Source organism: Saccostrea echinata, unplaced genomic scaffold (assembly GCF_033153115.1).
Source record: "Saccostrea echinata isolate AGI-Se365-2 ecotype Australia unplaced genomic scaffold, CSIRO_AGI_Sech_v1 ptg000044l, whole genome shotgun sequence".
In the NCBI taxonomy this organism is placed as follows: Eukaryota; Metazoa; Mollusca; class Bivalvia; order Ostreida; family Ostreidae; genus Saccostrea; species Saccostrea echinata.
In genome coordinates, this window is record NW_026889793.1 from 4,213,301 (window position 1) to 4,229,263 (window position 15,963).

The 15,963-nt window shown below is 32.2% G+C and overlaps 1 protein-coding gene across 4 annotated transcripts in view; it reads right to left on the bottom strand.

Annotated features, from left to right (window-relative positions):
* Positions 1 to 226: 226 nt before the first annotated feature.
* LOC133201535 (anoctamin-4-like) overlaps positions 227 to 15,963 on the bottom strand; it is a 40,693-nt gene continuing 24,956 nt past the window's right edge. For all 4 annotated transcript variants that reach the window (XM_061337337.1, XM_061337336.1, XM_061337335.1 and 1 more), the window contains 16 exons: positions 15,438 to 15,572; positions 14,612 to 14,778; positions 14,194 to 14,276; positions 13,358 to 13,420; positions 13,195 to 13,269; positions 12,768 to 12,932; positions 10,527 to 10,563; positions 8,768 to 8,879; positions 8,588 to 8,645; positions 8,052 to 8,149; positions 6,391 to 6,527; positions 5,911 to 6,063; positions 5,362 to 5,414; positions 4,725 to 4,912; positions 2,167 to 2,275; positions 227 to 443 (listed from right to left, as the gene is read on the bottom strand). In XM_061337337.1, the coding sequence (XP_061193321.1) occupies positions 279 to 443; positions 2,167 to 2,275; positions 4,725 to 4,912; positions 5,362 to 5,414; positions 5,911 to 6,063; positions 6,391 to 6,527; positions 8,052 to 8,149; positions 8,588 to 8,645; positions 8,768 to 8,879; positions 10,527 to 10,563; positions 12,768 to 12,932; positions 13,195 to 13,269; positions 13,358 to 13,420; positions 14,194 to 14,276; positions 14,612 to 14,778; positions 15,438 to 15,572 (1,798 nt within the window). In that variant the 3' untranslated portion in view covers positions 227 to 278. The remainder of the gene's footprint in view (positions 444 to 2,166; positions 2,276 to 4,724; positions 4,913 to 5,361; positions 5,415 to 5,910; positions 6,064 to 6,390; positions 6,528 to 8,051; positions 8,150 to 8,587; positions 8,646 to 8,767; positions 8,880 to 10,526; positions 10,564 to 12,767; positions 12,933 to 13,194; positions 13,270 to 13,357; positions 13,421 to 14,193; positions 14,277 to 14,611; positions 14,779 to 15,437; positions 15,573 to 15,963) is intronic.

Below are 15,963 nucleotides of genomic sequence, written 5' to 3' on the forward strand. Positions count from 1 at the left end.
CAGTAATTATTTACCAGCAGCAAAGTAAAAGTTTTTTTTTTTTTTCAAAACATAAATTTGATCAATAAAGACAAAGAGTTTGCCTGAGGGGAAAAAGGGGGAAAAACTATATATAAAAAAAAAATCAAATCCCAGGGAGAATGCTTCATTATATGACATTTCAAAAGATCTACTAAGAGAACACATATTTTTTTCTACTAACTTATTGTTAAATACAAACTATGTATACGAATTAAGTAGAACATAAATATAAATATTCAATATCTAATTGCACCACTTCAATGCTCCTCCCTTGTCCGTTGTTCTCGCTGTTTCTGGATTGTGTCTGCATTGAACAAGGCTTCCTTGGCCAAAAAGTTTTCCCTGAGCATCTGTAACTTAACTTTAAAAGGCATGTCTGGAATTAAGTACATCACTAGCCATGTGCAAAACACCACTAAATTCTGGAAAAAAAAATAACAAAGCTATCATCACTGAAGGTATATAAATATACACTTTAAACTGAATTCAAAGGTGGGCAGAGAGAAAAAAACAACTGTGTCAACAAGTAACAAGAGGCCCACGGGCCACATCGCTCACCTGAGCACATTGGCTAGGAAAAAAAGCAATATCAGTACAGTATTGAAAAGTTTACAGGGAGGGGGGTGTTGAATTTTAAACTACCTGATGATGCTTTCATATCAATATAACAAATGGCTTTGTTGTTCTTGAGCAGCAGATTTTTTCCCCATATATTCATTTGTAAAAATTTGATCCCCCATTGTGGCCCCACCCTACCCCTGGATGCCCTCATTTGAACAAATTTCATTCTACATTACCCAAAGATGCCTCCATATCAATTTGACTAATCATGGCTTTTCTGTTCTTGAGAAAAAGACTTTTTCCTATATATTCCTCTGTAAATTTGATCACCCATTGTGGCCCCAACCTATCCCCGGGGTAATGATTTGAACAAACTTGAATCTTCACTATCTGAGGATGCTTCCATAAAAATATGACCAATCATGGCTTTACTGTTTTTAAGAAGAAGATTTTTAGAGATATTTTCCTATATATTTCTATGTAAAACTTTGATCCCTCATTGTTGCCCCACCCTACCCCCGGGGGTTATGATTTGAACAAATTTGAATCTTCACTACCTGAGGATGCTTCCATATAAATATGACCAATCATGGCTTTACTGTTTTTAAGAAGAAGATTTTTAGAGATATTTTCCTATATATTTCTATGTAAAACTTTGATTCCCAATTGTGGCCCCACCCTACCCCCAGGGGTCATGATTTGAACAAACTTGCATCTACACTACCTGAGGCTGCTTCCATATAAATATGCCCAATCATGCCTTTGCTGTTCTTAAGAAGAAGATTTTTAAAGATATTTTCCTATATATATCTATGTAAAACTTTGATCCCCCATTATGGCCCCACCCTACCCCCAGGGGTCATGATTTGAACAAACTTGAATCTACACTACCTGAGGATGCTTCCATAAAAATATGACCAATCATGGCTTTGCTGTTCTTAAGAAGAAGATTTTTAAAGATATTTTCCTATATATTTCTATGTAAAACTTGGATCCCCCATTGTGTCCCCACCCTACCCCCAGGGGTCATGATTTGAACAAACTTGAATCTACACTACCTGAGGATGTTTCCACATAAGTTTCATCTTTCCTGGCCCAGTGGTTCTTGAGAAGAAGATTTTTAAATGATGCCATTATTTTTTCACTAATTCCTAATTATCTCCCCTTGAAAGAGGGCGTGGCCCTTCATTTGAACAAACTTGAATCCCCTATACCCAAGGATTCTTTGTGGCAAGTTTGGTTGAATTTGGCCCAGTCGTTCTTGAGAAGAAGATGAAAATGTGACAAGTTTACAACAACAACGACAACGACGACAGACAAAGGACAAATTTTGATCAGAAAAGCTCACTTGAGCCTTTGGCTCAGGTGAGCTAATAAGCAAAATATTGTAAATAGATTTTTTACTGTCACAAATATAAAGCAACCATTTTTGAATAAATCATAAGACAAATATTACTAGATGGGCTGCATGCCAGAGAACTTTAACCCCTTCCAATATCTGTTCTATTTGCATGAATTATCACCATGACCAGCATATATAAATATATGTTAGGATATGTTTTTTAGGAAAGAGCAAGGACTAACCTCAAAAACAACAACAAAAGCAAGTTTAGCTGCAACGATGTGCCAATACGCCATTGTATAGTCATACTCCCCAGGCATGTTGGGATCTTCCGCAAAGAATCCACGGTACCTGGAATGGATTACATATTTATCTATGAGCAACTTGTGGTTCTGAAGTCAGCAAGCTGAACACATTCCTTATAATTATTCTTTTAAAGCAATAAACTTATTACAAAAAGCAATAAGATAGTTAATTTATAATGTTGAATACTTGCAAAATAAAATATAACCAAGAGCATTCATTAACTTTCTATACATTCACTGCATTCACTAATAAAGTATACAGTAAAACTCATATAGCGAAGTTTTTTTGCAATCCCCAGCGAAATTCTTAACAATTCCTTGTAAAATATTATATATGGATATAACGAACTTGGATATAATGAATTTACAGTTCTAGCGAACTGATTCTGTGTCCCCTAGAAGTTAAAAATAACGAAATTTACAACTTTTATAGTGAATTTTTAAAGAATTTAGTTTTTAAAATATTGAACCGACATTTACTGTGTAAGTACCGGTATATATATTTAGATCACTATTCATCCGAAAATTTTTGAACTCCAAGGTAAATTTTATATTTTATACTTCCCTAAATACATTTGGTAGTCATACTTCAAGGAAAAAAATCTATATTGCGAAGTCGCTATGAATTCTTTAATGAATTTGTTATACGGATATAACAAATTACGGGTATAGCGAAGTAAATTCTCAGGTCCCCACAAATTGGCTATAACCGAGTTTTACTGTACATGTCACACTGAGTGAAAAGGTTTGAATAAAACCTGGAGAGAAAGACAAATTCTTCATTATACATACATTTAAATCTACAGATCTGTACATATATTTATTCTATGGCCAAAGAAGACAATGCCTTCTTGAGATCTTAAAACAAACCATATTTAAATTTAATCCATATATCAAATTCTGCAATAGCTAGTTATAATCCTTGATTACTTCATCATACTGGATGTCAATAAGAATGTCTAAACTCTTCTTTACAAACACCAATTTTAATGTTTTTTTTTTTAAAAAAAACGTGCAAGACTTATTTATAGAAATTGACTCTACTTTCACCTCGGTCTATGCGTTAAGTATTCATATACTTGTACCAACAAATACTATACAATAGAAAACAGAGCTTGCTAATGGTTTGGCTCCCTGAACAAAAATGATGAATTTCATTATTTATTTTTTGCATGAAAAAAAATTTCTAATTGTTGTTTGGTTGTGACCCTTCCCCTTCCAAAAATTGTTTTCTATATCAATATATCCTAAAACAAGTACAGCTAAACTTCGAAATCTCGAACACAGATATCTCGAATACCCCAGATATGTCGAAGTAAGGCCGCGGTCCCGACGGATTTTGCTTTATAAATGATTAAAATAAACCCCTCTATGTCGAACACGATAATGTCGAATACCCCGGTTATCTCGAAGTAAAATTGTGTACCCACTCCTTAAAATCACATGCGTTATCTCGAAGTCAGGATAATTTTCCGTTCTGATGATCAAGTCCGTTAGGTAAACTGAATGCTCTATTGATATCACCCACCTGTCTGTCACGCTCGGGTTACATGTACCTGTGTTCCTGTGATCAACAGATAATAGCGCGATAATTATACGAAGTGTATGTATGGCTTACCTTGATTTTAATTATGCAAGAAAAGGTTGTGTGTATTAGTCTAATGCATACGTGTGGATGACAACTTTAATTGTATTGTGGCTTGGGTACGTTTAGGGGTCTTGTTAATCGCTATCTAATGCTGTGAAATATGCGTGCATACATAGTTTATGCAAATGAAAGTGAAAATTATAAACATGGAAGTAAAACAAAATTCTGTAATTTAATGCAGTTAGAATTTTTTTTCCTATTTGAGCGTTCAGAATTTACAATCGTCCGTACACACCATCATGTGAGCGTGTGTCGCAGTGAGAACTTGTGCTGTAGTGCCCTGTGATTCAGTGTTGTTCTATTGTTAGACAAAAGTGCGTGATTCTTCTTTTGCATTTGATTTTATTATGGTAAAATAATTTCCTTTTAACTGATTATACATGTAAGAACATGTTTTTTCAATATAAGAAAATGTATATTTCATTTTCGTTATTCTGACAGCAACCGGTTTTAAATTTACAATGCATAGACGATATCCGGTTATGTATACATGGGAAACGATGCTAGCGGTTGACTTGCCGCGTTGGTAGAAGGATTATACTTCTGTGCATATTATACAAAGTTTTTATTTTGTGAATTATAAAGAGGATGTAAAAATCTTTTTATTGCTAAATACATGTACATGTATATATAAGAAATCGTATACAGAATTTCAAACAAGAAGGAATTTGACAAGATTTTACTATTTAGTACATGTTCACTGCACTAAGTTTATTTGGAGTTCATTTGAATTATAAACCTCGATATGTCGAACCCCCGGATATCTCGAAGTTCATCAACGGTCCCGTCAACTTGGAGATAACAAAGTTTAACTGTATACTGTATATTAATGTAGACTTTTACTGACCTGCATTCAGTTACATTGCCAAACAGACTGATTTTCTTGTCATCAGGGACACTCTGAGGCTGAAAGTACTGCACCTTAAACACAGACAGACTGAAGTTGGTGTACCCGGACAGTGTATGATTCTGACTGTAGCCATAATAGTAGACCAGCTTAGGGATAAACTCCGAAGTAAACGCAATGATTGCAGCCTTGAAATAAAGAAAAGTACCCATTTTTTATAAATTAAACATACTCACACAAAATTTGGAATCTCAGGAAATATATTCTTTATTGTTAAAATACATGTATCTACAAAATGCATGGATTTTCTAAACTTTTTAATGGTATGTGTAGCCTTCAACTAGATTTGTGTTATTACATGATTGTGTGCAAGAAAAAATAATTGAATGGCTGACATCTTTTATTAGCAACAGTGCTGATATTGGAGGTAATACTTCTCCTTCTTCACAAAACAAAAGTCTAGAGCTAAAATTACCTCTCACTTCATATAATTATATAATAGTTTTAAAGGACAAATTGCCATATTTGTGTCTTGCTAAAATTTTAAACACTTTTAAACATTTATACAGTAAGTATTAATATACAAGTCATTGTTCAGTGAGTGATAGAGAATATATACATACAGATTGTAACTTACATTTGAAACTACTGCTATTGCCGAGATTCCTCGTAAGATTCCAAACCAAATACCTACATCACATAATCATAGAAATTATCACAGGATTTTGTAATTTAAAAAGACAATTTGATAAGAATTTTGATGAAAGAAATTTTTCTTCATCATTATTATTCTAATTGCATTATAGTGACAAGTATTTTGTAAATAATATTAAATCAAAGTAAAATTCATTATATTAACAACTGATTTTTAAATGTGCTTTTTATGCTCTATATCAATACCATTAATGAGAGAACATTATATTCATTTGATTTGAAAGATAGGTCTAACATTTGATTTTTGTGTTTTTTCCCTTTCTTTTATTTTTGACTACTGTGAAGTAACATTGAATCTAAAATTATATATCATTATCTATATCTTGAGTTCACTCAGCCAATCTTACTTTACCTATACCTTGAGCTATACCTTGAGCTTACTCTGCCAAACTAACTTTACCTATATATTGAGCTCACTCAGCAAATCTAGCTTTACCTATACCTTGAGCTCACTCAGCCAATCTAACTTTACCTATATCTTGAGCTCGTTCAGCTAATGGTCTCTTCCACTGTGTTGTGAACTTGTAAGCATCAACACGGATCTCTATGATGTTGTTAATGAGTGCAAATAGTGGAGCTAGAGGGAAAGCTGCCACAAAAATTGTCACAAATCCATACTGAATTACTGAAAAATACATCAATAAAGGCCTAATGAATCAATGAAGAATTGAAAAAGATACATCAACATGAAAGATTACAATCTGAGTTTATAAAACAACAGATATACAGTCAAATGTCATTATCTGAAACCATGAAAAAATTTTGAGATAATTCCAAGGATTCAAGATATCAAGGGTTAAATATTTAATGAATATGTGAAAGGGACTTCCAAATCACTTCAACATATCCTTGGTATTTCAGATATTATTGTTCAAAAAATACTGAAGTTTAGATGCATATTATATTGGTCTGAATATGGAAACAAAGGGTAGGGTGAGGCCAAGATAATTACCCATTTCTAAGTATTCATCAAACAATCCAAGAGCTGGCATATTGGCGAGATTATAATCCTGCTCCCAGCGTGAGTATACTTTTTCTTCAGATTTTTCCTTCAAGGACTGCCGTGAACGGAACCACACCATTACCTTGCTGCATCAAACATAGATTAAGCCTTAATTTGCTGTTCTATGTTAAAGAGAAATCTTAAATATTCTTCTTGTTCAGAAATTTTACTTCTATGTAGGGAGAAAAATCAAAAGCATTTAAAAGGTTTATTTGCTATGATTTAGACACATGTACGAGGGTTGTTAGAAAAGTTCACAGACACATTAATTTATGGAAAATGTAATGTGTATTTTGAAGAATGACGTATGTCTGCTTAAATTCTTAACTTTCGTTTATTAGTATGTAAAAAATCAGGTCCATTTATTCAAAGTTTGAAAATATACGATGATTTTTACTATGCGGTCATAGGATTCACGGAGCAATCACTTAACGTTAGGTTTGTGACGTGACAACATGTTTCCAAACTTATTAAGCCTTTTCAAAGTTCTAAATATCTTTCATTTCTGTAGACTTTTCATGTTTTTTTCCTATTAAAAAATCAAATAACTATATAAATACATGTTACTTTTTTCTGAAATGTCTTATTGTGGCGTATCGTATATTAGTGAGATCTTAAAATGAATGTCTACATAGTATATGGAAACAATGCAAAATCCATAGGCACAACATCCATGCGATAAGTGGGGTATTGGGGTATCACAAGAGCTGATAATCAAAAATGTCAATCCTTCCATTCTTAATAAGCTACTACCATTTGCACACTTTGGTACTAAATATGTGTAGGCAATTCCAAGCAGCATCTGGAACATTTTAGTCTCTTTCGGGTATTTTCCAGTCTGCACACATATTTTTTTTAATAGCGCGGTGCTCCAAGACGTTCAATGATGTTGCCATTCTTGACTTTGTTATTATGCACTGGTCATCTATAATTAGCGATAAAACAGTCATGACCCCTCCAATTTAATTCAAAATTTAGCCAAATGACGTTTCATGATTATTGTAGCAGTAGGTAAATTATCATAAATCTTTGTGTGCTACAACAGTGCAATTTTGAATTTCCAAAAAATGTCTTTGTAATGTAAATGTGCTAAAAAGTGACATGCTCCGTGAAGCATGTTTTATCTAAATAAAATAGCTGTAAATTTTTTAAGGATCATCGGAAAACACCAAATATTTGAATATTTATTGGAAAATGTGTATAGTTTTTGTCTGCAGAGTTTTACTGGTTTAATGCAAATTGCACGCTTACAATAGAACTTGTCCGTGAACTTTTCTAACAACCCTCGTATATAGAAACATAAAACATTTAAGGATTAAATATGACAAATTCAGTATGAAAACCATAAATTTGTACAAAACACAAATGCCAGAATTTTTATTACCCAATAGAAAGTAAGCAGAACATTTTGTTTTTGAGTGGGAATAAGTTTTGATTTATTAGCTTATTGGTTGCTTTATGGTATGACAATCTCCTTAATGTTTCTAATTGATGATTTACAGGCTACTTACTGTATGACAATTTGGATGTTGTCTATCAACTGTTCACAGATTTCATACGGTATGACACTCTACTTAACATTGTTAATTAACTGTTGACAGATTACTTACGGTATGACAATCTCCTTAAGGTTGTTAATAATTTGTTTTCCCACCATGACAATGCCCAGCTGTATACAGAGCTCAATAAGGCAACCTGAAGGGTCACACTGAAAACAAAAGAAAAATGGAGAATTAAGATCTTTACCATAAAAAAAAATGCAGTTCATCATAAACAAGCTAGGAACATGATTAAAGACTCTCAGGAAAAAGTTAGATTAAACTTAAGTTTTAAAAATAATGGAAAGAGCAAGTAGAAATTTCCACTTCACTGTATTTCAAATTATCTGAATGGGACAGTTTACTTTCTTTTATCAAATGTGTAATTTCTTTAATGCATGCTCTATTTACAAATGAAACATATTTCAGAGAATCATACAAGTGTACATGTATATTAATTATTAAATGAAAAATTACTTGAACATAAGTAAAAATGACACAAGTTCTGAAACTTAGATAGTCTTCTCCTTATACAACACTTTGTAAAAATACATGTTTATAAATTATTTTTCATTACAATGTACAGTACTTAAATATATAAGAGTTACCTCCTCTTGTCTCTTGTCCAGGAGACTGCGATTGTAATCCCCAGGCCTTCCTACAAATCTGTCAATCAGAAAAATAACATAGTAAATAAAGCTAATCAATGCTCCACATCAAGCTGGTAATCTTTTATTCCAGTGCTGATAAGAATCATACAGTTAATACATGTAGCTATAAAGACTTACTTTCCTTTGAAGAAGGCAATGTAAAAAATGGAAGAGTAGAAGTTGACGAATTGGAAGAGGAACATTTTGAAGGTGAAGGCGTCCTCCCACTCTGTGAGAGTACGGTGTTGTTCTGAAAGTTAGGTGTGTTTAAATATAAAACCCTGTATTGTTTTTCATAATTAAGAAAAACTAGGTAAGCTGAATCTCACTAGGCTCAATTCCATAAAACGGCCAACAATTCAAAGGGTAAATATTTTAAATAATTTCATTGTGAAATGATGAATTGTTTTGAAGAAAAAATGTAATTTTTCATTAATTAAAAAAATTCACAGATTTGATAACAATTATTTTAAGTTTTGAAAATATGTTTAAAACTACATCAAAGAACAAACTTGAATTATAATTAGGGATGGCAATCGATTACAGAATTGCTAATCGGTTAACCGCAAGACCGATTAACCGGTTAATTGTATCAAAATGCACGTTTTCTTGACAATTGTTTTTCAAGTAGCTCTGTCCATATACACAAATAGACCCAAATAAGACGATAGGAGTTAAAACATTCCATTAGTCTTGATTCTGGATCAGAAAAATATGGGTACATATTTTTTATTTAAATTTCAGTAGACAATAAAATATTGAGAAAACAATGAAAAAAGCAAATCTTTGATAATTTTCCAGAGCAGATGACACAAAAGTTCTTTCTGCATTTTCACTATGATAATCAAAACTACATGTGAACTCTGTAGCCGTTAATTTACAATATTTGTTTAATAATTACATGTAAATTGGATTGAAAACTGAAAACGACAAACACATCAATTCACAGTGCTCAATGATTCAATTATTATCATTAAAGAAATACAGGACAGTCGGGGTAACGACATGCTGTTTTCACAGTGATTAACGCTAATAAACTGACCAATTATGCTAAGGTCTCAATCTGGAGATTCATAATTACATATACGTCCAAATTAGATCCTTTAAATCCTAAAGGATCATCCTTTGTGCAGAGATTTCTTCTTTTTTTTTAAATTTTAAAAAATGTGTTCAATTTAACAAATATTTTATTTTTTCCGATTAACCAATTACAGATTTTCTAATCGATTGCCATCGTTCCGACCGAGTAATCGGTTAACCGGTTACAAATTGCCATCCCTAATTATAATACAATCTAAAAACATTAAATCAAGCAATTCAATGAAATGTGGATTTGCTACTTTTGAAAATCTTTGAAAAATGGAGTTAAAATTATATAACTATATTCCATGCTTCAACAAATCAACAGTTCAAATTTGTCCCCAGCTCAATCAAAGAATATTTTACAATAAAATAAATATCCACGATGAATATTGTGCATCATGCTTGCTGCAACATAAAAGTGTGAAATGTACACAATTAAAAAAATAATTTGAATTCACTTATTTCAAATTCAATATCATAAATGTGAAGTGAACAAAATTATAGATCTGATAACTTCAAATTTAATTAAATAAATTCCTAAACCAATTAAGAAAAATGTGACACCATTTCATTTTGTTTGGGGTAGACTCCTTGTGATGAGTTATATATTCACCTTCTAATCTTCATTGGCACTACAGCATGCAAACTATACAAATTACATAGTCCATTAATCAAGATGACTTATGAATTAACAAATAGCACATTGTATTTTGAAGAAATTTTTTTAGTGCATCTAGATTAGGTATTATGTTGCCGGTAGTAAGGAGGCTAAGGCTGAAAAGAAAAAACTGTAATGAAATTCAAGAATACTCACCTAGTTCTGTCAGGAAGTATGCCACTTTTTGATAGAACTACAAAATATTGTACAAGAAAATAAGTTCTTGCTCACAATTTCACTTTGCATTATGCTATATCCAATATCTATGAGGGTTATCTACAAAGAGCTAGGTTCACTTTATGCATAAAATGGCCCTGTAGAAATACCAATTTATTGACTAAAACCCTATGTCCAATTTTCAACATCAATATAAAGTAGAGACTTAGTGCTTTCAGTTTGTATAACAAAGTTTCCTGTAAAAAGCTCAGGTATTGACAAACCAGTTGTGCAAAATTGCAATGTTCTTGAATTTTGCAGAAAACAGGTGTATTTTAGAACCTTCAGCAAAGAATCCAAAAATTAAAATATGTTTTATTATCTTCATAAGCAGTTCTTTCATTATATATTTGCACTTCAGATAGCATCATATTTTGTCAATTTTAGAAGAAATATTCAGGATATGTGAATAATGACACAATTAATTCCTGACGTCATAATGCATAGATATTCAGTCACCAAGGGTTTAAGTGATATTTTATTGCCTTGTCGACTACAACAACGCAGTTTTAATTTTTCTGAAATTTACAGGGCCAAAGAAGGCCCAAAGTGGCCTTTGCTCTTTCATAGACAAATGCTATAATTTTCTTAATAATAACCAAACTGCCAAACATGTTCTATATATATTTTAATATAGACCATGATTTACTAAATGCATAAAAAATAAAACAATATACACTTAAGTGTAAATACTTTGTATATACATGCTGCATGATCTAGTGAGAGTTTAAGCTAGCTTAGTGATGTAAATGTCAAAACTAGGGATTTTGAATTTTTAACATGTCTGTGGACAAACACTATACTTTTCTTTATTATGCCAAATATTTAGAAATAGACCATAACAGAGTTACTTTTTAAAATTTAAAATTAATACACAATAATCTTAAACATAATTTTATGATTGGGTGCTTTTTCCATTCAGATGGCCAACATCGCTTTTTTCTATCAATTTCTGAAATGTTTCTTGCTGTTTTTTTTTTCATTTACTGTCCAATAAACAATACTTAAGATACCAGAAAATGATACCATTGCCTTACTTGTGACATATCTAATTTATTATGCTAGGGCTTGTTTTATGAAGAAAATAATCATTTTAATCCAACAACTTTATTTAAGCAATATTTTTAAAGTTTTACTGGGATAGGACATGCAGTCAGTCACCTGATCAAATCCTACAACACCCAAAGGGGTATTCTTAATACTTAGCTCCTACATAGTAGTGATACTTAGATCTTATAAAGTTGTGACATGACATATACTTAGATCTAACAATGTTGTGACATATTGTATACTTAGCTCTTACAATGTTGTGATATATGTATACTAAGATCTTACAAAGCTGTGATACATTATCTATTTAAGTCTTTCAAAGTTGCTATACATGCATATGTCAACTTCTTACAAAGTTGTGACATATTGTATACTTAGCTTTTACAAAGTTGAGTATGATGATGATGACCAATTTGATACAGGCTGTGATATATTGTATACAGTTATAACTTACAAAAGTATGATGATGATGACCAATTTGATACAGGCTGTGATATATTGTATATAGATATAACTTACAAAGTTAAGTATGATGATGATGACCAAGTTGATACAGGCTGTGATATATTGTATATAGTTATAACTTACAAAGTTAAGTATGATGATGATGACCAAGTTGATACAGGCTGTGATATACTGTATATAGTTATAACTTACAAAGTTAAGTATGATGATGATGACCAGGTTGATACAGGATGTGGTATACTGTATATAGTTATAACTTACAAAGTTAAGTATGATGATGACCAGGTTGATACAGGCTGTGATATATTGTATATAGTTATAACTTACAAAGTTAAGTATGATGATGATGACCAAGTTGATACAGGATGTGGTATACTGTATATAGTTATAACTTACAAAGTTAAGTATGATGATGACCAAGTTGATACAGGCTGTGATATATTGTATATAGTTATAACTTACAAAGTTAAGTATGATGATGATGACCAAGTTGATACATGCTGTGATATATTGTATATAGTTATAACTTACAAAGTTAAGTATGATGATGATGACCAGGTTGATACAGGATGTGGTATACTGTATATAGTTACAACTTACAAAGTTAAGTATGATGATGACCAGGTTGATACAGGCTGTGAGATATTGTATATAGTTATAACTTACAAAGTTAAGTATGATGATGATGACCAAGTTGATACAGGCTGCCGTGATGGAGGAGATAAAGCTGGCACGAGTTTTAATGATGTTCTCCTCATTACCATATAAAATGGCCGACATCACAATACGGTAGAGAATGACGGAAAACACTGCCGCCAAGACTAATGCCAGCTGTTCAATAACGAAGCAAACAAATATAGAATGAATAATAGTCAAAATATTACCACAAAAATCTGGAACATTTTAGCAAACACTTCTTTAATACTGCACATGGCCATTATTTTTTTCTAATTGCATTTCTCCATGTGAAATTTAATGTCTGATATCCGATATCATTTTTTAATTTAAAAACTGGGTTTGCAGAATCTCATTCCCACTAAAAATCATTCTTGATAACATTATAAATTATTAAGCATATGATTTCATTACTTACAAAGAACAACAGGACACTGAAACTGGTGAAATATCTAAAACACTTGCTCCAGGACGGAACAAAAGGCTCTTCTCTCTACAAATAAAAACAAACAAAACCTGAACAAAAAAGTATACTTTCAGTTTCATTTGTAAACTGTCCTTTCATTTTAATTTTTACGTACATTTGTGACAGGGTTTGTTCTTCTACGAGTCACACTAGCCTCATATTCTGGTCGAACAGTCTCCTACAGCAAAGAAATAAAAATCATAAGTACTATATACATGATGTAGCTCATTTAATCACTGATAATTTTTTTTTTTTACTAAATGCACATCTCATTCCATCAACATCTAGGTTCGTCACAGACAAATTTTTTTTTTTTTTTTTTTTTCAAAAGCCTAGGATAATTTTGTTTAAGCCAGTTATGTTTATTTTTATTGGCCATAGTACAGCTGCAACAGATGGATAAAAAAGCAGCTGTGGGCATGCTTTTTCTCCTAGTGAATAAAAACATTACAGTAAAACACATTTAAAACAAAGTGCCAGGGACAGACGATTTTGCTTTATTATAAGCTTAATTCATTATATCATTAAGTTAACAAAATATTTTAAAGTCTTGGGGAATGAAAATCACTTCACTGTAAGCGTCAATTCACTTAAAGTGTGTTCGCTATAAGTGTGTTTTATTGTACATGGGCACTTGTTCGCTATAAGCATGTTTTACTGTACATAGGCAAGCACAAATTGTTTATTGTGACTACACATCAAAGCCACTTGTAATCTCTCTGAATCAAAACTATCTTCTCTCTTTTTATATGTACATACAGTAACACTTTATAAGCAAATTGGATATAAGGAATTCATTGTTCTACTGAACTAGTATCTTTCCCCAAATGTCAAAATACTTTTTTATATGGATATAAAAAAATTTGGTTCTAAAGAGCTAAAAATTCATGTCCCAGGTACTTCCTTCAAAAATATACCTGTACATATATGTACTGCAAAATTAAGAGTTACCTCCCCCTCTTCAAAGTCTGCCACATCCCACTCGTACTCGATCTCGGCTTGTTTCCTCTTCCAGAACTCATGGAAAAAAGAGGCTGTATGGAGAAGAATAACACAGCAGATAAATAATACTTATCAGGGATTTCATAAATTCTTAAAGTATTTGGATGTTAAAAACTCAAGTTACTGTTTATAAACATGGTACTTCTACATTCACTATAAAGATTACAGTCAAGCCTTAGTAATCCAGACACAAACAAACTGGACACTTTACATTGTGGATGAATTTTGTGGGAAAGAGAATTCATATTTATATCTATCAGTTAAAAAAGATGCGTGTAATTAATCCGGACACTTCCTTAATCCATAAAACTTGCTGAGGAACACAAGTGTCCAAATTAACAAGGTTCAACTGTATATCATGCCTTACCCCAGAGAGCCATAAAGATAGCAAATGCCACAGTAGCAGAGTTGTCAAACAAGTAGGTGGCCTTGGAGTAGTTACAGCTGTCAGAGAGATGCCAGTATGTACAGCGCTTGTCACACATGGGACACATCGTGTAGTTCCCAATGGTTGGGTCATCACAAATCTCTGAGCTGTAATGGAGGAAACCACTTCTCATGCAGATAAATTGTTTTAGAATATCATGCCAATGAAAATAAAGCAAGAACATAATAACTGACACTGTGTGTATAGAATTTAAAATACACAAAAAAAATATATAAATGGTAAAGTAAATACAGTAAAACTTGTCTAATCCGAACACCAGTGGTTGCATAGAAATTGGCCAGATTAGGCCACATTCAGGAATAGACAACATTTAAAACTATTGAAGTTACTGCAAGGGACTTAAAGTTTACAAAGTAGACAAGATTTTGGATTACACAACATCTGGATTAGACAAGTTTCACTGTAGTACTTTCACACAATGGAAAGTTCTCTCACAAAATACAGTCAAACCTTTTTATCTCTAACTTGAGATATCCAAGAATCTGAGATAACTAGGGTAAATAACACAGAGAAAAAGTGGTTCTAAGTCTGCCAACTCTCATTGACACATCCCTCAGGTATATTGGAGATAATGAAATTGAACTTCATTGGTTTTGATAGCCCAAACATGGAGACAATAGAGGTAAATAACAAAGGTATATTTTACTGGAAATCCTCAATAGCATTTGTGATTCAATCTTTAATATAGGGCTTACTTTTTTTTAAAAAAATGACTAACTACACATGGCTCAGTAGACAAACCAACCTTGGAATATCCCTCATTAATGTAGCCAGTCCATAGATGAAGACGATGAATCCAACAATGGCAGCAGGTATTAACATGGTGGTATAAAAACCCAGCCAGGTAAAGTAAATTCCTATTTTCTCTCCAAAATAGTTCCTGCATGAAAAAGAGAAGCTTTAATTTCCTTTCAAAAACAGGAGGTAGGTTTTGGTTAACTAGATCCGTACATTGACTGTATAGTGTAACTGAATTTCCAACTTCTTAACCACACTACAAAAACTAGTGCTTTAAATATCCATTTATGAAATGTTATATGACTGAAACAGGAGAGAAATGTATGTGCATTAATGATTCTAAAGATGTCCATTGCAATCATTGGCATTACCAGACATTTAGGGCATTTTCATTAGCAGTTTGGACTCTCAGGTGTTCCTAACAAAGAGGTGACATAAGCCTACCCTAATTATCACAGACGTATAATTTATGCATTATATTAAACTTTTGGACATTTACCTAATGTTTTCATTGCTAATGCTTGCTCTGGTTC